Here is a 22560-nt window from a genome sequence, read left to right as displayed (position 1 = left end):
AAAAATCTGATAATTTTCCATTTTAGATCTTGTGAGCATGTATCACACCTATTATATAAGGAAAAAAAAAGGCAAACCATGTACTTTGCATGCATGATCTCATTTAGTTCTCAGAGCAGCACAATTAAGAAAAGTACTATCGTGACCATTTATAGATAAAGAAAATGAGACTCAGAAAGATTAAGTAGATTACCTGAGAGTGCATAACTGGGTGAACATAAGTGTCAGGGCTGCAATGCAAATTCTTCACTTCAAACACTATACTTGTAAATACTACTCTTCAGTCACTACCATTTCAAAATAAAGTGCCTCCGGGCTTTAATCCTTCCCATTCCTCTTTTCTTGTCCTCTCCCTCCCCCCACCTGCACTTACCCTTCTCAATTTACTATGTCAAAAAGAAAGAATGTATTTGAGATAAAATTTCCTAAAGTTTCAGGTCTACTGAAATAATGAGAATACTCATTTTATCATATTCTACCTTAACAAGGTAAATTACCTATTTATATTTCTGCCTTTGTAACTCGTCTTGTCCTTTGCTCACATTTCTATTGGGATCTTAGTGTTTTCTTATCAGTTACATGCATTTAGAAGGAAATTTTATGTATGATTTTTTTTACAGTCACTTTTGCTGCATTGAGAGTTGTAATTAAATACTAGCCCAATCTAGTCAACAGGCAGAAGTATCTAGAGCTAATTCTGCTACATGCAAAAATAATGTAGGCCCAGTGCTTCTTACACTTTATACCCCAAGGGTACCTGAGGCTGCTCAAGTTTTTTTATTTCTTTTATATGGGGGGGGGAAATAATTACTGGATTAGAACACACAAGTATTTAAGGACATATATAAATTTGGATTTGTTGAAGTTGGCTCTGGAAGGGTGTTGTAACATCCTGATTTCCTAGTGGCCTGAAAAGAAATAATGAAAAAAGAATAACAAAAGCTTTTTAGTAGTCAAAGTAGTTAACTACTTTAAAGTAGTTAAAGTACCAAAGTATTTTAAGTACATGAGGTCTGGCACAGTATTTGTCATTATAAAATCCCTTTAACTTTGCTTTTTTAACTTCAGGATAATGACATCTTTTAATCCACTTGCTCCTCTATCCAGAAAGATCTCAGGTGTAACTGTCTTTTACCTGCATAATGCGATCAGGTTAGAACCAATAAAGACTAACACAGGGAAACCTTAGGTTTAAAAAGAAAATCACTCAAAGTGGAATTTGGCCAATGCTTGGATTCGGATTTTAAGCTTGTTATATGGATTTATTTATGGCCTCTAAGGCAATCACTTTTTATTCTTATTCTCAATTAGTGAACTAATTCATGAACACATTTCCAAAAACAAAGTTGCCAATATATTGCTCTTTCCTTCAGTGGAGTCATTTGTTTCCTTATTGTGCATGCACTATCATTTCATCATCAGAATACATAAGAAAGATCTGACCTTTAATTAAACTTCTAGAATGTTGCTATTTTTTAGCATCTGAGAAGGGTTTGTAAAAATAAGAAACCATGGGAGAGCAAAATAAACCATCTTTGTTCCTTCTCCATTTGTGGCAATCTGACGGAAATAAATGCTCTGGTTTATGAACTGGAAACATTTTAATTTCTAATAAGTGGCAGTTTGAGCATTTCTTAACCTCTTATCCTTTCTACATTGTGAATTAAAGGGGATTATTTAAATGTGAAATTCTAAATAGATGTGCTAGAAGACAATACAGGCATAATGGTTAAAAGACCATGGATGGGCTCTGGAGTCGGACAGACCTAGGTTGGAATTCTGGATCCCCATTTATTGGCTGTGTGACTTGTGCAAATATGCACATTTGTTGGAACACCTTAACAAATGGCAGCAATTATTATACAAAAATTTAAAAAAACCTTACATAAAAATCATAAATAAAATATTAGTGTCAGTAAAATAGTCATTAAACATTTCTTTTATAGATGAAAAAAGATAAGATCGCCAAAATCGTGAAGCAGCTAAAAAATATGTAATTTTATAAATATTATACTTGAAGTTTCTTTCCAATAACCCTAAGTTTGAGTTAGTTGTTTTATTTTAAAATGTTTTGGTTATCATGAGATTTGACATCTAAAGGAAAAAAAAAGAGGCCTATTTGTTATGCATATTCTAGTGTATGCTAATGGTTTTGACAACGTATGCACATATGTTAGAAAAAAAATCCCAATTGTTGCAATTTTCTCATGGTTGTAAACACTATTAGATGATTGAAGACATGTAGAACACTTCTGTGGGTACTCACCATTCCAGTGAGTCACAGCACCAAACCATGAAAGTCTTAAGAGAACTCTCATAGGCTTTAGAATGTAGTAGAAACATTAATTTTAGGGCAAGTTACAGTATTTTGGAAATTCTTGCCAACAAACAAAAAGAATTCGGCATTTGGAAGTTTTCCATTGGCCTAGTCTATAGTCAGACCCACAGAAACCAGCAGAAAACAGGTCAACACTCACACGGTTTACAGTGCTCTGGGGACACGAGCACCTTAAATCTTCCTATTGTATTGATCTTCACTTGGCAGCTCTTTCAGAAGTGTTTGTGCTGATTAATACTTAAGTGGTTTAAATACTGACTTAGTAATTTCTAGCACATATAAAATAATAGCATTTTTAGTTGTTTTCTTGCTTCTGAAGCAGCCAACTTCCTTTTAGAGCTCTTCATTACTCATTATGGCCCTCAAAAATAGCTCTTTGATTGAAGTTTCCTGAGTCATTCGGTTAATGTATTTCTCCAAGTCTGTAATCATAAAGACTGGTTACTACACACCATGTTTCTTAGCAGATGAAAAATCCTGTTTTCACTTCACATTCCTTAAGCATTTAAGGCAGTCTCTGTGGGAGCCGTCTCCCCTGCAGTATGCGAAGGAGCCAGAGCCCGGAGTTATAAATGGGGGCTGGGGGGGGCTGGGTTTCATATTTGAAATTTAAATTACCAGGTACTTTTATTTATTTTATAGCTTAATCGTTGAGATTTTTCAAGATAGGTCTAAAAAGCAGAAGATACGACTTCAGAGATTGGAAAAAAGCAACAGCACATTTAAAGTAGATGTAAAAGTGGAGCAAAACTTTTTTTTTTTTTTTTTTTAAAGATTTTATTTATTCATTTGAGACACAGATATACAGAGATAGAGAGAGAGCATGAGCAGGGGGAGAGACAGAGGGAGAGGGAGAAGCAGGCTCCCCGCTGAGCCAGGAGCCCGATGTGGGGCTCGATCCCAGTACCCTGGGATCATGACCTGAGCCGAAGGCAGACACCCAACCATCTGAGCCACCCAGGTGCCCCAGTGGAGCAAAACTTTTTGTAGTTTCTTTCTTTACTTTTATCAACGGAGATATGCTTAATTTTTATAACTACATTTAACTACCTTTAATGTAACCTTAAAAGTAAATATTCCTTTGCCCAGGAGTTAAAAATAATCAAAGAATTCTCAAGCAAATCCGGCTTTAAAAATATTCTATCCCTGTTGTCTTTTGTTCAGAATTCTTGGAAACTGGTATGGAGGAGGGGAGAAGAGAAGATAAAATTAGTTTATTTGCTAGAAAGAGCTGCCATTGTTTTCTTGACTGGTGAAGTAGGGAATAAGTGGCAAGGTATTTTCTCTACAAGAACAGTAATTTTTGCTTTGAAGTTCATGAATCCAATGCTACATCTTCCCTGGGTAAATTCTTTAAAAATGTTTTTGTTATTCTCTCTCATGAAACCTGTGTTTAGTTAGCCCTGTATGTTCACTCTTGTATCGTTTACTTTGAGGAAACCTATTCTAGTTGACTTTAAGCCCTTGACTATCTTGTTATTAAATTGAACAATTAAGTTCTGCATCAATTTGTATGCGCTATGGCTGGATTCTCTCAAATTAGTTCATTTTTTTTAGTCATCTCTAGAAATGGTGATTCCTCTTTCTATACCTAATGTTACATCCAAATGTTTTTATTATAACATGGCTAAATGCAGGTCAGGTCTCCACCACTTAACTTTTGCGTTAGTTTGTTCAAGACTGAAAGGCCATTGTAGTTGAAACGTGTGAAGGGGGGGTGAGACTAGTGTGAGAGAAGATGGGAGGAGGGTCAGATATGTAGTTTTACGAAAGTCATGGTTCAGAAGCTCAGGTGATTCTAAGTGAGATACGGAACCATCTAAATGAGACTGATATGGTGTGTTAAAAAAAAGAAAAAATCTCCCTGGCCGTTAGGGAGAAGAACTACATGAGGCAAGAACAGAATGTAGACTAGAGGCTCTTATAGTAATCCAGGCTATCAGACCAGGGTAATTGAAGAAATGAGAAGGGGACAGATTCTGGATATGTTTTACAGATAAAGTTTACAGGACTTGGTGAAAGACTGAATGTAGGCCCTAAGGGAAGCGACATTAAAGGCAAGCCCAGGCCCAATCAGCTGTTCGTGCCACTTCAGCTATTCGTGCCACTGCAGTGATGGCCTTAGGTCTGTGTGATTCCTATTCTGTGCCTTTGCTGTACCCAGGATTTAGGAGAGAAACTAAGGAAGAACAGGTTTAGAGAGGAAAAATCAAAGTTCTGTCCACTCATATAACATTCCCAGATTGATGGGACTTTTAAAAGTGCATTCATGAAATTTTTCTAAAATATTATTCAAATGACCATGCCAGAAGCATTCTAGACAGAAGCGTTTCCATGCTGTTGCAAGTAACAGACCTGAATCTCACCCCTCCTGTAACTTAACACCTATCCAAAGTCACTGCTTGACAAAGCCTGGACAGGTTTTATATCAGGGTTTCTCAACTTCTGCACTGTTGGCATTTTAGATGGGGTAATTCTTTGAGGGGCTGTCTAGAGCATTGTAGGATGTTTAGCAGCATCCCTGGCCTACTAGATGCCAACAGCACCATCTCCCAGTTGTGGAAACCAAAACTGTCTCCAGGTATCACCAGATGTCCCTGGGAGGCAAAATCTTTCCCAATTAAGAACCACTGGTTTATACTAAGCAAAACTTTCTAGCATGGTGCTGACAGTAACAAAACAAATGTTTATTACCATTTATAAACCCTTTTATGCTACCAGAACCAATGCACAGATAGATTATTTTTAAAAATCTGCTGAAGTTGTAAACCATAAAAATAAATGCCTTGAATTTACCTTTAAGCGCTCAATAGTTATTTGATGTTGGGCCATGGTCTTGAGTATGAATCTACTGACTGGATTTCCAAGTTGTCATGGTATGTGATGCATTTCCTACCATTTTTAGTTTTAGGCATTTTTAAATGGGACAAAAATTGGATTCTGCTTTCATTCTTGCTTTTTATTGGTACATAAATTTGTCCACTCTCTTAGATTTCTCAGCTATACTTCATTTAATCTCATTTTGGCTGGAGAGGGGTTGGGGTTGCAACTAGCTTTTCTTTCTTAATACAGTCAACCTAGCTGTCAAATAAAACCAGTCTTTTACACTCACAGTTCAAGGACTGCTGAATATTTAATTAAATTACATAATTACCTATGTAATACAAACAGATTCAGTGACTACTGCCACTGACTGTAAGCATACAGTTCATCTGATGTGACAGAAGCACATGGGGATATTAGGGAGCAGCCTCCTCCCCCAACCTTCAGTGCACCATGTCGTAAGTCAGTATTCGTTTCCAGCCAGTTTTGTCAGGTGGCAATTTGCACCAAACACTGTGTATTCTACTTGTGTTACTTCTTTTAATCCACAATCCTAAAATACAGATATGTTAATGAGAATACTAAAACATGGAGATGTGTCCTGCACTAGGTTACACAGCTAATAAATAAAATGGTCAGGATGAAACCCCTGGCATTCTAACACGTGCTTTACCATTTCATCAGAAGTCCAAAGCCCGGGGGTGGGGTGGGGGTGGGTGGGAGTAATTCTCTACAGAGCACTAAGTTCCAGTCTAGTCCACGATCACAAACTGTACCTTTGAAACTTGACCCATAAAGAAAGATCAGGGACTCTGAAGCATCAAGTCCATACGTTTAGGACTAACCCCAATACTACCTGTATTAATTTCCTATTGCTCTGGTAACAAATTACTACAAACTTAGTGGCTTAAAACACTTATCTTACGGTTCTGTAGGCTAGAAGTCTGACACAGGTCTCACTGGGCTAAAATCAAGATGTCAACAGGGCTGTGTTCTTTTCTGGAGGCTCTAGGAAGAATCCATTTCCTTGCCTTTTCCAGCTTCTAGAGGCCACCATAGTCTTTGGCTTGTGACTTAGCTTCCCCTCCATCTTCAAAGCCAGTTACACTGTATCTCCCTGACCAGTAACCATAGTCACATCCCCCTCTGACTCTGAACTTTTCTGCCTCCCTCTTGTACTTTTAAGTACACGGGGCCCACCTGGATAATGCAGGATAACCTTCCTACCTTAATAAAACGATGCTTAGAGCCTTGGGGGGCACAGCTCTGGATCCCCCGAAAAACGTGTAGCATTTTATAAGGAAATAAATCATGAGGTATTTCACTTTAAATTTTAAATCATTGGTGCCATCTACATAACACACTGAATTAACACAAATTACATTTTAAAAATCATTTATAAGAGGTACTGGCTAAAAATGGCTATAGGAAATTACTCCTTATTTTGTAATGTCAGTGAGATGGTCAAATAAATGTCAGTACAGTTAATACAAAATCAACAGGTTTGGCACAAATAATTTTTTCAGATACAATGACGGCTTTATAAATATACTTAATACTGTTAGAATTTAACCTCTGGTATTTTTAATTCTGCAATTTAGCTTCTGTAATAGATGTTTCCAATGACACTTTTCTCGGTAACTGAATTTCCTTTAGATTTTATGCAATGTGTTATGCACGTTTTGCCCTTGTTCTTTATTTTTCAAAATGATGTATCTGAGGACTCACATTTGGTAGTAAAATACAAGTAGAATATCATACTACTCTTTGCTGAAGATCTAACAGATTCCAACAGGAAAGCAGTATAAAATTATTACTAAAAATCCAATGCTTAAAACTTGTCTTAGTTTGAATTTCCGAGAACAATACCAAGGACGGAGATGCAGGTGATTTCTTTGGGAAATAATCTCAGGAAACAGAGTGAGGGAGTGGGGAGAGAGGGGGAGAATGAAAAATGAAGTGTATCTTACTGAGCTGGTTACTGTGGACAGCTGGTACTGAGCTCCTCTGAGGAACTATGTGCCTCAGAACTGTCCCTTTGAAGACAACTGGGGCCTTTATCCACCAGATTACCTCCTCTGTTGGTTTCTGTATCTGTGTTTAATGGGCATTTTCACAAAGTCCTAAAATTTAAAAGTTTGATTTGTAGGAGAAATCAGTGACGACTGAATTGCTTATTAAAACTGTCCTCAAAGTCAATGTAAGTGGATCAACTGTATAATTACAGATAATTAGATATATTGGGAGTCCTTTAGTCTTGAATAGTTTTAGATACATATGATCAGTCTCACCAAACTCCACACACAGGTTCTAACATAGCAGCTTGTATTTGTTATAGAATGTATTTGATACTCAATACTATAATAACCAAATTCAAAACACTGAACAAAAAATAGTAATTTTCATGAAAGCTTTCTTTTCAGGACTCCTCCTGAATGTGCTATTTTAAATGACTAAAGGATATTAAAGGGATTGTTTGGATAGAACTAGGATTCCCTCCTTTATGGGTCATGTTCATCCAGACTAGCCAGACAATGGCTTTATTTCTGACCCGTCTTCCAAGGTTGTTAACCTGTGTGTGGGATAGGCAATGAATTGTCCTTTGTTCCCTGAGATTTTTAAGTTTTTACCTAATATATATTTATTGGAAAACACTGAATTGAAAGCAGTCACAGTGGTCACTGCCATTACTGCCTCAACTTAAGCTGCTCTAAGACTGCCACTTCCTTTAAAATTAACTACACTTGAATTCCAAAAAGAGCTATGACTAAACCTTCATGATTTATAAAGGTGGTAAGTTCAACAACAAATTAAAAAGGCAGTATTAATAAACACCACTTAGTGACCATCTTATATGCTTGGCCCGTTGCTCAGTCACAAACCTGTGAGGTAGACAGAATCTTCTTACAGATACAAGAACTGGATGGCAAAGGCTAAGTAACTTGCTAAGCACCACAGAGCTAGTAAATGTTGAAATGGAGATTTGAAGCCTAGTAAGTCTCATTCCAAATGTTTCTCCACTAACATTAAAAAAAACATTTGAGTATGTTCTAATGTTTCCGTTTTTACTTTAAAAATTACCAAGACTTTAAGAAATCTAAACAGTGAAATTTTGTTGTCTTTGGTATAAAATATTTCAAAACTAGCATTTGAATAGTCATATAAAACATTACTGCAGGGGTACCTGGGTGGCTCAGTCGTTAAGCGTCTGCCTTCGGCTCAGGTCATGATCCCAGGGTCCTGGGATCGAGCCCCGCATCGGGCTCCCTGCTCAGCAGGAAGCCTGCTTCTCCCTCTCCCCCTGCTTGTGTTCCTGCTCTCGCTCTCTGTCAAATAAATAAATAAAATCTTAAAAAAAAAAAACACCACTGCAGTGATTAATAAAAAACTTCTGCAAAGTTAATCAAGATAAATAAACAAATTTGACATCCATTTTTAATTTATTTGAGGTAAAATATTATTTAAATTAAAACTTCAGGTTTCTGAACTTAAAGCAGCTCCCTCATCTGACAGAAAACAAGAAAAAGGTATCATTTACAGATAGATCAATCAAAAGACATTTAAAATAATCGACTGAGGAAGACCTAACTTGAAGAGTTGGAAGATTAAAGATACTTCTCTACATCTTTTAATTAATTTTATTTACTACTGTCTGTCACAGGAGATGAGTATGATGTATGTGCCATTTGTTTGGATGAATATGAAGACGGAGACAAGCTCAGAATCCTTCCTTGTTCCCATGGTATGAATAATTACACACTGCTTTGAATTTATGTATAATTCATATGTAGGCTCAATATTAGAGGAGACAAAATAGTTATTAGCATACTATGAGCCAGGTCTTGTAGTAATTAGTGGTGTCATTAAAGGATGGAGGTATATTTGTAAAAATTTACAAATTTTTTTGTCCCTACATGATACATATAGATTAGAAGAACATGAATAAAAAACATGGTAAGAAACTAAAAATGTAATGTTCTCAACCACAGTATATTATCTAAAAGATGTGTATTTTGCTTCAACAGCTTACCACTGCAAGTGTGTAGACCCCTGGCTAACTAAAACCAAAAAAACCTGTCCCGTCTGCAAGCAGAAAGTTGTTCCTTCTCAAGGCGATTCAGACTCTGACACAGACAGTAGTCAAGAAGAAAATGAAGTGTCAGAACATACCCCTTTACTTAGACCTTTGGCTTCTGTCAGCACCCAGTCATTTGGGGCTTTGTCGGAATCCCGCTCACATCAGAACATGACAGAATCTTCAGACTATGAAGATGACGACAATGAAGATACCGACAGTAGTGATGCAGAAAACGAAATTAATGCACATAGTGTTGTAGTCCAACTGCAGCCTAATGGTGAACGGGATTACAACATAGCAAATACTGTTTGACCTTCAGAGGGTGATTGGGTTATTTCCTAACAAATGTTTATTTAGGTATATAATTTGATTTTTTTGCTCCCTTCAGAGATTCCTGTAGAGATAACTTATTTTTTAGTATTCTACAGTTTAGATTACTGAAACAGGTGTTTTTGATCTGGCATTTATCTGCAGGAGTGTACTTCATTTCCCTGATAACTAGTAATAGGCTGGTGCTGTAACTCAAGCATCAAATCAGCTCTTCTTTTGGAATGAAATATAGCCAAAATATTTTTTAAAATTCCTCAGTATAGCTTGCAATTAAGACCAAGATCACAGTATGCAAATGTTTCGTGTTTTACACACAAGGTCAGTGCTGTGGCCACCTAGCATGAGCTAAGCCAACTCCCATTTGCATAAAGTTTACCTAGAGTTGTTGAGTTGGAATATATTTGTCCCCTAAATTGCCATTACTCATGAGAGGTGACAATTTAGCATTTTTCCTTCTATCAGCACCACAAAGAAACTCAGAGCTGTCTTTTTCCTTTCTATTCCCAAGTAGTCTTATCCTGATAGGAATGGTCTGTACTAGTGCAGATTTCATAGGGTTTTTTTTTTTCCCTCAAAGTTTTAAATACTATATAGTGTTATGTATGAATTTGATTCATCAGCTAAAGTAACATGTCTCTGGACTTAACTTACTGAATTTCAGTATCCTTAAGGGTTTTGTGTTATGATCAAAGCAAAAAGAAAATGCTGTATAAAAATACCAAACTTCAGCAACTGTTAATACTCAGATCATATACCTCTTAACAAAGAGCATCTTATGCTAATTAGCCCTGCTAAACTATGTACAGAAGAAATTGTTCAAGTATTGGATTTGAAAATAATTGCTTATGTTTAACAGAACTAATGATGTATTTAAACGATGTATTATGAAGAGTTAAATTATATTATACATCATTGTAACTATGTAGAAAATATAGACTTATGTATAATCAAAATGCTAAGAGTTTTTATATGGCCTTGTATGAAGGGAGTTTGAATGTTAATAAACACGTTTTCCACTTTAAGAACTGGCAAAATATTTGTTCTGCTGTACAATTACCCAGATTAGCCTCATTTATGTGCACATATAGGTATATGTGCTATAAAGGTATAATAGTTAAGGTAATGTAGGTCATGTAAAACCACCACCTTAGAATTTTATACAAGGTAACTACTGCTCACAACCAATTAGGTAATGCCCCAAAAGTTAAAACCACAGCCAAAATCCCAACAATAATATACATTGTGATACCCTGGTGTAATTATGGTACATCCTTACAGAAGACTTCTATACAGCCTTGAAAGAATAAAGTTAATATCCAGACAGTGCTATATTGACTGGGAATTTTTAGTCAACAAGAGCATATTAAGAGAATAGTTAAGTACATGATGTATAGAGTCTTCTGTTGTAAAAAGAGAAAAATTTATTTTTAAAAGAAATGTAACACTATTGAGGAAATTTTACTTTCTGAAAAAAAATTTTATAATCCATCAAAAAAAGGTATTTATACTTAGGAAAATAAAAGGTTGAATTCAGTATCCACTGTCTGTTACCAGGTTGTCCCCTCCCCCAACCTCCTTATAAAAATCACACACAGGCCTGAGAAACAGGTCATCAGTTTACTATGGTAGTGAAGCAGACTCTGGAATTGGATGTACTTACACAGCCCTAACCTTTGCAAACCTGGGTGGTCATTTGTACAATTTCATTTAACCTAAGGTAGGGTATGAAGACAGAACACTCAGTACCTGCCACATAAATACACAGTAATAGCTTTTATAATTAAGGTAAATAATTAAACACATCATACCTAAACCCTTTTTTTTTTTTTAAAGATTTTATTTATTTGACAGAGAGATAGAGAACACAAGTAGGCAGAGGGAGAGGGAGAAGCAGGCTCCCCGCAGAGCAGGGAGCCCGATGCAGGACTCGATCCCAGGACCCTGGGATCATGACCCGAGCCAAAGGCAGCCGCTTAACCGACTGAGCCACCCAGGCACCTGTAAACCCTTTTTTTTTAAAGGGCAAAGTTAAAGGTCACTATAACATGTACTAAATGTTGTATCTCCTCAGTCCTCAATATATAAATCAGATCGAGGTCTTGGGTTCCTTTAAATTTAAGTATTAGGAGTTTTTCTGAGGCAAAATTGCCCCCCCTTTTTTAAACTCCAAACTGTTACTTTTAGTTGTGTAAAAAAAAAAAAAGAATCCCAACATATATATATATATATAAACACTAATATTCAGTTGAAATCTTTTATAATTTCTTCATGGTATAACTATACAGCTTTTTAAATAGGACATTAAATAAAATTAAAATCTAATTTCCATTAAAAAATACTTTCCTAATTTAAAACCTTTCTGATATGAAAGTAGTCACATGGAAACTTACCCCAGAGATGAATTTATCTTGGTATTTTGCCTTCAGAAATACCTATGTAAAATACATGTATATATTATACACTATGTATTTATACTGTATGCAACATCTGTTCATTACCTCATTATTTAACATTTACTGGTGAGCATTTTCTCATGTTATTCAACGACTATTTATTCTCTGGACATACAGTAATTCATTCAACCCATAATCCTCAAAGTTGAATCTTGTAGTGTTCCAAGTTTAGGTATTTTATGTGGTATGATCACATTCTGGTATGCAAATGTGTTTAGCCCCATTTCCTTAGGTTAAATTGCTAGAACTAAGTATAAAACAGTTACCTACATATATTTTCATTAAGTGTTTTTTGTGGATAGGGGGCCAATAGCTAGTTTCATTATTTCATTAAATACTAGTGTTATAGTTGCCCTCTACCATCTTCTACTCCCCCGTCCACACTCCCAAACACACACTTTTCACTTAGAGGTTCCTTAAAGGCTTCACAAATTCGGTCACTGCTTTCTAATCAGTTACCCTAACAGTTCTTTACAGCTGAAGTGTGAATGTATATTATTACTGTAAAATCTCAAATCATCACAACTCAACCACCAAATTTTCATTTGACCAACCTTTTATTCGTAACTGGGTTCTTAACAGGTCAGGAAGTTGGAAGTTTTTTTTCAATTTCGAAGGTATGTCCAACTACCAAAGTAGCCCCAAATTCCTTATCTTCCATACTTTTACATCCCTGTCTATACTAATTCAGAACTAATGCCTGACAACACTGTCAAAAAAATTTGTTATGCACAGTATATTTTAATAAGGTGGAGATTCCCATTCCCTAAACCACTGTTTCTCAAAGGGTAGCATATAGACCACTTAAAGTGAATCAGACTGACCTGCTGATTATTTTTAAAGGGACTTCTGAAGGAGCTTATGGAATCCCATCTTCTAGGGTGAAAATCCAGAGCCCAGAATCTGCATTACAACCAGCTCCCCAGTTCTGCTTAGACCCACCAACTTTTGAGCACTCCTGCTCCAAGCTTCTGCTTCACAGTTCATAAAGAGTATTAAACTAACACTTCCTGAACTATTGAATATATCCCAGAGACCTTATGACTTCTGGAATTAAACTTGACTCTTACATAGTCAGAGCTAATAGGTCACTCCAGAGAAACTCCAGGAATATCCCACTTTTCTTACATGCTGCCTAACGAACATCTTCTCTTATGTGAGAGTCCCAGCTGGTTGACTTCAGCATGTCAATACAGCTTCCAAATCTAAAGTCACACGATAGTTCAACACCGAAGAATCTACAATGCAGAAACCCTTCTTGGTACTGGGCTCCTTACTGCTCACTAGATTTCACAGCTAGAGACCAGCTACAAGAGAAAATAATTTCTAGTGGGTAAGTCAGTTCCACTGTTTTCCAGTTTTCCTCTCGCAAGCCCAAAGATGAGCCCAAAATGACTTTTAAAAGCCTTTTTAAAAAACAGAAAAAGCCCATTAAAAAGAAATTCCCAGGCACTCATTTTATTTATAATAAATACTACAGGATATGGAATAGGCCATGAGCTCAATTTTAAGATTTTATGCTTGCAACAGAGCCTGGCCTATTCTGTATAGTCCAATGTGTCAAAAATCAACTGTAACAGTAAGACAATTATATAAACAACAGGAGTCTAGAGTATTTGGTTGGAATAAATTTATTTCATCTGTCTGTAAACAAGGTGTTTAATAGTTATGGCATTTTTTTAAATGCATATTAAATCAGATGAGTTAGACTGTATCCCGGATGTAACAAAGTGCAGGGAAAGAAATGGACAAATCAGCAACAAGATTTGTTTTTAAATCTGTACATTATCCACAAGGCCCAAACAATAGAAGCAAATACTAGAATGTCCCTAAAGTAGTGCCATTCGAAAGAAACCTTTAATAGGTCAGTTAAAATCCATCTCACAATAGCAACAGTTCATTTTAACAATAGTATGGCACAGAACACATATGAAAAAAATTCATCACAAGACAGCCAAGTCCACAATAATGCAACTTCATATAAAAACTCAAGCTGCAAATAAAAATTGGTCCTATGAAGAACAAACTGGACACACTCCAGATGGTTATGTTGGGATACCTAATGTCCATAATGGCAGCCTTTTACAATTTTACTAAAGAGTAGAGCTGGTGTGCAAAGAAAGAGACAGGAACACAAATCTGAGCTACTGCAATGATGGAATGTCCCTGGGAATTCGATCTGTATGGTTACTGTAAGGTCATGGGAGGAAGTGCCTTTTGCTCTCGTTTTGCAGTTGCTCTCTTCACATATCCTATAGACAGAAGGTCTGTCTCTGCTCAAGTGCAACAATACTGAAAGCAAACTACTGCAGCTCTCAATAGCTCATCAACAAAAGGGATTATTACTTGGTTAAATAAACCAGGCACTGCATAAAAGATGGAAGCAAACCAAATACCTATATGCAAAGGGAAAGGGTGGGAAAAGAGGAGTGAAGGAAAGATGCATGCACTTTTTCCTCCCAACCATGCGCTACAAAAGGAAGACTAAATGAGCTAAGTAAATGCTCAAAGTGCTGAAAGACATTGATCAAATTAGAGATTGTACAACCGGCACCTTGCTTAATATTAACTTATTTTAGTTATCAATATCCCATTAATTGCTAAGACAAAGTGATGCCCAACTTGGCATGCCCCCTCCCCCCAAATTTCAAGGTATCATGCAAATCATTATTGTGCTGCAATTATGTTGCCAGATAAGGGTTGGTTACATACAGTGGTTAACATACAAATGATCCATTGGGCAAACAGGAATCATGACATTAGAAAATAGGTAAAGAAAAATTAGCTACCATCTATAGTCTGGTAGCACTGTGACCGTAATTGGGGTGGTGATGAAGACAGTTGCTAGGTAGATGGGGAGAGGCTGCTTACACATCAGACCTCCTCAGGTATAAAGCGAGTTCATATGCTTTCTTGTTAAGTGTGCCTCCGTGGACACCTTCCTTTCCCATGACTATAACCAATGCTGGAGTACACAGGGAAACAAAACAAAAGTGAACAGAATTATTTAAGGGGGGGGAGGGCAGAAAGAAAGACACCTTTCCCCACCAACAAAGGGATACAAAGGAGACACAGGTTCATACCCCATCACCCTGCATTGCTAATAAAATTTCCAGAATTAAGACTCAAGCTTACAGCTAGGAAAGTTTAAGAGCAATTTTCCCCTAATACTTAACAGTCTGCCTAGCAGCTAGAACCCAGAGTCTCTCAAGTATTTTGCCATTGAGTATGCCTTCTTATTCAATCCGCCTCCATGGACCCCTTCTTTTCCCATTACAAAGACCAAGACTGAAAGAGAAAGAAGAAAAGTGTTTCAAAAGAAGTGTTAATCAAGAAAGTCACATAAGTTTTAGCAGACAGAACCCCGATTAATAAGTTAACATTAAGTTAGTTTTCCGCGAACTGTCAAGCACTGAAGTCAACTAGGTCTCCAAAAGGAGAACTTTCAAACTAGAAATATGCTGAAAACACTATAAACTGCATCCTGGAAGCCCAATCAGTGCAGCTGCAGCACTCCATAAAAATATCTTTACCCTAGCTAGGAAAAAAGAAGTATGATCGTTTATCTTCTAGGGCAAAAAACTGGTTGGTATGACAAATTATTAGACTGGCCCCCAAAATACAAACTTACAAAACTTAGGTGATTATTTACAAAATTCTCCCCAACTTTAACAGGCTTAAGTACAAACTATTATGTCTTACCAGTGAGACTCAATGTGTCTATTAATTCCAGAGGAAAACCAAGACCAAATTTTAAAGAGCATTTTCAGTGCCATTCAGGAAAGTCCAAATAAAAAGTACTTAAGGCTTGTGCTTAATTGATATCCTCGCTGTGCTTTGTTTTTAAGTGAGTCTGAAATCCTGAAACAGGATTACTATTTCCAACAACAGGTTCTTCTACGATGCAATTCAGAGGTCTAGCCCCAAAATACACGTGTATGGCTGATTTTATACTTGCTACCACTAGATGTCAGTAGTGCTGTATAGCATAAAAATCTTATTCTAATTTTATGTCACATTGGTTAATCCTTCTTTTGAACATATTTATCTGAACTCAGCTAATATTTGGAGATGTGTCCACTATTTCAGTTATCTAATTTTCCTACAGAAAAATACTCATATGCATCAACTCACATCAAAGTAAGAGTCACCTTCAGGATAATCACAAGGAGTTGGCAGAACCACTGCAGTAAATTACAGCTCAGAGGAGCTTCAAGTTCATTCACATGGTAGACTTGGTCTTAAACTCAGCTGTGCCAAGTCAGCTATCCAAGGCTACACAGCCCTCTTAATTTACAAAATATTTACAAAGGATAATATATTTAAATGTATTTGTAAATCAATTAGACGTCATAATAAACCTCAATCTTGGAAGTTTTTTTGCAAAAAATTAGTGACAGTTATTTAGGTTAATAAGAATTTCTGCAATGTTGACAACAGTCAGGAAACACCAAAACTTCTGGACCAAGTGTATACATGAAATATAATTTCCTACTTTCAAATCTAAATTTCAGACACACTTAGTCTTTGAAAATACTTTAGTAAACAGGTGGCTTACTACAAAACCTTATTCTAATTATTTCTCTCTTCCCCCTCCCTAACAGTATTTCTAACAGAAAACTGAGCAAATGTTCATTTTTCCTTCTTTATGCTGAGCAGTGAATAATTAAAATGCAAGAAAGGGAAGAGATGCAAAGGTGAAAGACTCAAAAGGACTAAAGTAACCAAACAATATGAACGATTTAACATATGTGAATAATACGTGAATATTCTGTTTTTTAGTAAAGTCAGGATCTCAGAGACTAGGCTGTGTATGCAGCTGATGTAGAGTTGGTAAATCTAAAGCAAAGCAGTGCCTCCCTTCAGTGCTGGGCAGTTCACAAAAACCACCTTAATAGCCATTATGGACTAACACTTTAATTCAAAATGTTAAAGAAACTGCTTAATAAGTTGTAATGTAGCGTGCAACTTTTAACCAAAAGAGTACTCTGCTTACCTCTACCAGCTCTGCCGACAGCAACGTTGTATGTTGGCTCCCCACCTTGACTCTTTGTCCGGATGTCCATTGTGCAGTCACCATCGACATATAGGCTATCTCTGATCACGGAGCACTTCTTTGCGCCAAGAGTCAAACCGTTGGTAAAGAAACCTTCCCGGTCTTTTCCTACAATCATATCTATTTCTACTGGCTGCCCCCGCCAAAACAAAACAAAACAGAAAAGAAAAGAAAGGAAAAAGCATTAAGTTGTAATTCTTTTCATGCCTCCATATAAGTGGAAAAACTGTATGCCAAGTTTGTATTGTACTAGAAGACATGCACATTTCACTAATGTAAAATCAAGTTTCAGTCTTTCTAAAGAATTAATCTTATATGACTACATCTTTTATATCACTTCATTTCACAGTTAACTGTGTACTAACTAAAGACCAGTCTATGCAAAGAATCTATGTAGTTGATAGTTCACACTAAATAAACTGCAAATTTAACAGTTTATAAACTGTTTCAAGGTAGGGGGTACCTGAAGTGCTTATGTAATGGTAAAGATCCACCTATAAACTCTTCTAACAACTGCTTGCCTGTCACACTGAGTCACATTACACTTATGCTGCAAACTTAAAGTTGCTTGAAAGTCTCCTGAAAAAATGCCTATGCTTAACACACCTGTTCACTTCTACTCTGCTTTAAATAGCTTGAAATATCCCCCATAATATGAACTTCAAACCCTAGACCTCAACACATTCCCAAATTCAGATCTCCCTCCTATTTTCCTAGCCACTCTCTTTTTCCTCTCCAACTTCCCTTCCCCTCCCACCTCAGTAATCAGTTTTCTTTCTGGGCAAATGCAAAGAGGATTCTGTTGGTGGCACTGCAGTAGACAACGGTAAAAAACAAAAAACAAAACAAAACAAAAACCCAGAGAAAATGGAGACTGGGAAAGAAACTGAGGTAGTCACCAGAACCGGAAAGGAGAAAACGTGCATTCTAACATTCCCTGAATAAGAAGGAAGGCGTCGCCCCCATCAGAACTGCAGAGTCATAGCAGGCCCCAGCCATTTCCAAGCACACTCCCGCAATCTTCCCAGCCAGACAGCGGGAACTCACACAAAGACAAGAGGACTGCAGAAAAAAAGTTGATCGCCAGATAGATGCCAATTCTCTATAATAACTAGTTCACTGCGGTTATAGGAGACCTTAAAGTACTAGTATCCAGCACTGAGTTCTACACAGATCTTAAGCCATGTTTAGTAGTACAGAATAATTAGTAGCACTCATAATAGGGGGCCTGAATTTTGGCGTTTGATGGGAGGGGAGCGTGGGGCCAAGAAATTAAGGGAATGCCCCTGTATTTGACACAATCGTCAAGAAAGAGGCAAACAATAAAGCAGCACTGGAGGCTTAGTAACAATTATCCCCCAAACATGTGGCAACCAAGTCAAAACCAGGAGGTCACAAGAAAATCAGGCAGTGTAAAGCATAAATCTGCATTAGTTCCTTTACTATCTTCACTAAAGAGGGAGGGACTTGGAAAAGTAAAGTGTCCCCTCGGCTTTCACAGATTGTAAGCTCCATAAAAGCACCCCCTTTTTTAGAGCTATGTTGCGTAATTGGGGATAACGGTATATCGATGAATCTCCATAGGAGGAGAGAAATCAATGGCAGTTCGCCATCTTGGAGAATTAAAAAAAAAAAAAAAATCCTACGGAGCCAGAGCTGAAGTCGAGATTCACTAATCTACCTACGTTGTCGGCGTACATTTCTCTCAAGCCCCAAAGGCCTGGACACCCGCAAACCTACGCAAAGTCGCTGCGAGGATCCGGGGGCCGGGCAGCCGCCGCCTCCCACAGCCCGCGGCGCGGGCGGCGCGCTGTCCGCGGAGCGAGGGGCAGCCCGGCCGCCGGAGGACCCCCGCCCGGGCCACGCGCGCCCCGGCCCGGTCCCTCCAACCCCGCTTCCACCCCGGGACATGCAAAGCAAACCTTAAGGCTTGCAGGAGACCACAGAGAGCCGCACGAGGGGGAAAAAAAGCCGCCCCCCCCAACCGGTGCGCCCCCTCCCCCCGCCTCACGGACTGACACTGGGAACGCCGGGGGCCGCCGAGGCAGTCAGGGAGCCAGGCCGCCGCCCCCGCCGGGTCAGCGCAGCCCCGGGCAAGGGGGCGTCCCCGGGCCTCGGCCTCCCCGCCAGCCCCGCAGCCGCATCCTCGGCGCCGGCCGCCTACCACACCTGCCCGCGCGGCCCTCCATGCCCCCACAGCCGGCCGGCCCCGCTCGGGTCCGGGGACGGGAACGGGAACCCAGACCGCCGCCGGTCCTCACCGTAATGCTCTGGAAGACGCCCCCGGCCGTGGCTGCCCAGACGTATTTGGCGTCGCAATAGCCGACAATGGCGGCCTCCTGGCAGCAGCCATCGCACATCAGGTTATCCACGTAGCTCTGCCAACCGGCCATCTTCGAGCCCTTCGCACTGCAGCGGGGACGGCGAGGAGCAGCAGGCGCAGCGGCGGCGGCGGCGGCAGCGGCAGCGGGCGGCGGCGGCGCGGGGGGAGGCGGGGCGGGGGCGGGGAGGAGGCGGCTCTGCGCAGGCACCGACCGCCCCCCTCCCCGAGGAGCTGCGGCGGGAGGACGCGGGGACGGCGATGAGGGACAAGCCGCCGAGGTCGTCCGGCCTGCCTGCCTGCCTGCCCGCCCGCAGCCGCGGGGCTAACCACCAGCGGGAGACTGCGGAACGGCTGTGTCGGCGGCGACGGTGCTATCGGCGGCTGCTCCTCACCGCGGCACCTTTCAGTTCTCCGCGGCCACGGCGGGGCGGGCGTGCGCGCGCTCGTGCGTGCGATCCTTCCGCGGCGCCCCGACTCGAAGGGTCCCGGGAAGGGAGGGGGAGACTGAGGCGGGGGCGCGGAGGGATACCGCTCTGGGACAATCACGGCCGCCACGTGCGCCAGAGAGGTCCGGGTGCGGTGGGGTCGCTGGGGGCGGCTGCCCGAGGCCCGCCGAGGGGGCGGTTCCTCCGTCGCATTCGGCACCCCAGGGACGGGGGCGTCTGAGACGCGTCCAGTCCCCGCGGCCCGGTCGTGATGCGCCTCTCTTCTGCGTCCGGTGGCTGGGGGTGCGGAATCTTGAGCCTTGGTGGTGGCTTGCCGAGTTGCCCTGGTGACGGGATGTGGAGCGTTTACTCCTGTTTGTGGTGGGGGTGGCCGTGGCAAGGTCGCCCACGCTCATCTCGGGCGTCCTCAGTGGGACCCTCTTCCCTGGAGCCCCCCGCCCTTTGGCGGTACAGGCAGCCGAGAGGGCGCGTCCCGGCAACCTGAAATCTGAGCTGGCGTTTGGGGCTCTCAGGAGCATTTCTGAGCTTTGCCGGTCTTTCATTGTTGCCTCATTTGGGTACCAGGGCCTCGCATTCTCTGGATTCTTTGACAGTAAGAACCCCCTTAAGATTGCTAATCACCTGTGGCTGAATTGCTCTTAAATTCCGAACAAAACCAATAGCGACCTACGTAAACTATTTGTTGGCTAACTGGGAAAGTTACTGGCGGGTCAAAGAAATCGCTGAAAATACAGAGTGCAAGACCTAAGAAAGGGTTCCCCGGATGAATATAGTATAGTAATTATTTTTGCTATTCAAAGGTAAAATAATTGCAGGACCCAGGTCTGAGAATGGCTTGTATTTACAAGGTGGAGTCCCTGTGATTCTCTCATCTCTTTAGTAACCTCTGGGTGCTTTGACTAGACAAGGAATTAGGAGACGACCTACAACAGTTTTAATTTTAGGTGAACAAAAATGATCTGCCAATCAAGGAAAGGAAGAAAGCTCATTTAAAACGTTGAAAAGTTAATTTCAAATTTAAAGTTATCGCGTAAGGTCACGATTTGTGACACAGCTGTAGCTCATGAAAAGACAAAAATGTTAAGCAATTTAATTGGCTCTGAAGTTTTATTTTTTCTGCTGTTTGCTTTTATATTTTTTTCTGCTGAAATCAGCTTCTGCAAGGGAGGGGAGGAAAGCACAGTAGGAGAACCCCCAAGTCAGGAACCTATCAGATTGAGACAATGTATTTTTTCATGTTCTGATGATACAGAATACCTATGTGGTATAAAATGTGTGCCAAAAATTGTTTCATTTTTGGAGGTGTACCTCCTACCTGATCTAGTTAAACTTACTGGTTTATTACTTTACCTCTTTGTAGTGGTTTTTGATGGTTTTAATCCTTCAATCTTAGCAGTTTATCACCTTAAAAGTTAATAATACAGTGTATTGATAACACTGAATATGGTCACTTTGTGAGAATTCATCAAGCTGTACAGTTATGATTTGTGCCTTTAGTATGCATGTTATAATTTAATAAATTTAAACAGGAAAGATGAGAGAAAATAAAGATAAAATAATTTAAAGTATATTGCAATTGAATGTTATTTATTAATCTACTCTGAGTTTTTGAGATTTCATTTCTAGACTATTATAGCAAAGAGTTGGAAATAACTGCATCCATTTTTATTCTTTTGTTTTTAAACAGCAAAGGGATTAGACCAACTGAATATTCTGGATATTCAAATTTCAAAAGGTTCTAAAAAGATTCTCAAACATATCTATTGGGTAATACATTCCGAAGAATTTAGAATTTCTAACATTTTTCCATGTTTTTCAAATTTGATACACTTCAACATTAGCATTTTACTTTTTCAACATAGTGTTATTACTTTCCCAGAATAGCATCCAGTAAAATTTAAACTATGAAAAACATATTTTGTGTAATGGATTAAATGAGGCTTTACTGTTTAGATTTTTAGATAATATATTCAAAGGAATCTATTCACTGTCTGCTTTTTAGTACAGACAGTCCCCTACCTACTAGGGTTCAATTTATTATTTTCCAAGTTTTCCATGATGTAAAAGCCATAGGCATTCAGTAGAAACTGTACTTCAGATTTTGAATTTTGATCTTTTCCCGGGTTAGTGGTATGCAGTGTGATCCTGGTGATGCTGGGCAGCCAGTCAGCAGTCAGCTCCCAGTCAGCCCCACAATCACAAGGGTAAACAACTGATACAACCATTCTATTTTTCACTTTCAGTACTCAATAAACTACATGAGGTATTCCACACTTCATTATAAAATAGGCTTTGTGTTAGATGATTTTGCCCAACTGTAGGCTAATGCAAGTGTTCTGACCACATTTGAGGTAGTGAGGCTAAGCTATGACGTTTCTAAGTTAGGTATATTAAATGCACTGTCCACTTAGGATATTTTCAGTTTACAATGGGTTTATCAGGGTGTAATCCCATTGTAAACTGAGGAAGATCTGTACTATTATAAAATAATCCTGTGCCTATTTTCTTTAGAACCAGCTTCCCAGCATGCTGTCTTATTTTCTATTTGTATACAAGGATCTGTTACTATTTCATATAACTTGCCTACCACACACATTTCAAAAGACATAAATAGAGGCTAAACACTGAGTTTTAGGAATAGCAATGCGTTAAGTCCAAAGAAGTATCAATATGAAAAAAAGAATTAACAATTTGTATCTTTCTCTAGGTTTTG

General features: G+C 39.2%; 2 protein-coding genes across 9 annotated transcripts in view; one reads left to right on the top strand and one right to left on the bottom strand.

The window, feature by feature from the left end:
* Positions 1-10594, top strand: part of RNF13 (ring finger protein 13) — a 219542-nt gene extending 208948 nt beyond the window's left edge. For all 7 annotated transcript variants that reach the window (XM_078070449.1, XM_078070446.1, XM_078070451.1 and 4 more), the window contains 2 exons: positions 8823-8903; positions 9187-10594. In XM_078070449.1, coding sequence (XP_077926575.1) covers positions 8823-8903; positions 9187-9551 — 446 coding nt within the window. In that variant the 3' untranslated portion in view covers positions 9552-10594. The remainder of the gene's footprint in view (positions 1-8822; positions 8904-9186) is intronic.
* Positions 10595-13635: 3041 nt separating this feature from the next.
* PFN2 (profilin 2) lies at positions 13636-19566 on the bottom strand. 2 transcript variants are annotated; one of them, XM_036095593.2, is made up of 3 exons: positions 19340-19566; positions 17019-17211; positions 13636-14987 (listed from the first exon to the last, which is right to left on the bottom strand). In XM_036095593.2, exons 1-3 carry the CDS (start codon positions 19469-19471, stop codon positions 14890-14892), a joined length of 423 nt encoding a protein of 140 aa, XP_035951486.1. In that variant the 5' UTR covers positions 19472-19566; the 3' UTR covers positions 13636-14889. The 2 variants fall into 2 exon arrangements, with proteins under 2 accessions (XP_035951486.1, XP_035951485.1); XM_036095592.2 differs by having other exon boundaries at positions 13636-15310; positions 19340-19560.
* Positions 19567-22560: the final 2994 nt, after the last annotated feature.

The sequence above is a fragment of the Halichoerus grypus genome, chromosome 1 (genome assembly GCF_964656455.1).
Source record: "Halichoerus grypus chromosome 1, mHalGry1.hap1.1, whole genome shotgun sequence".
Taxonomy (NCBI): domain Eukaryota; kingdom Metazoa; phylum Chordata; class Mammalia; order Carnivora; family Phocidae; genus Halichoerus; species Halichoerus grypus.
The sequence above is the reverse complement of the archived record's forward strand: the minus strand, read 5'-3'. Positions and strand labels throughout refer to the sequence as shown.

Coding starts and splice junctions, on each gene's coding strand:
- PFN2 (XM_036095593.2), bottom strand. CDS start 19,471: ATGGCCGGTTGGCAGAGCTACGTGGATAACCTGATGTGCGATGGCTGC. Junction 17,212..19,339: donor GCGTCTTCCAGAGCATTACG/GTGAGGACCGGC, acceptor TGGCGGGGGCAG/CCAGTAGAAATAGATATGAT. Junction 14,988..17,018: donor TGTCGGCAGAGCTGGTAGAG/GTAAGCAGAGTA, acceptor TGTGTACTCCAG/CATTGGTTATAGTCATGGGA.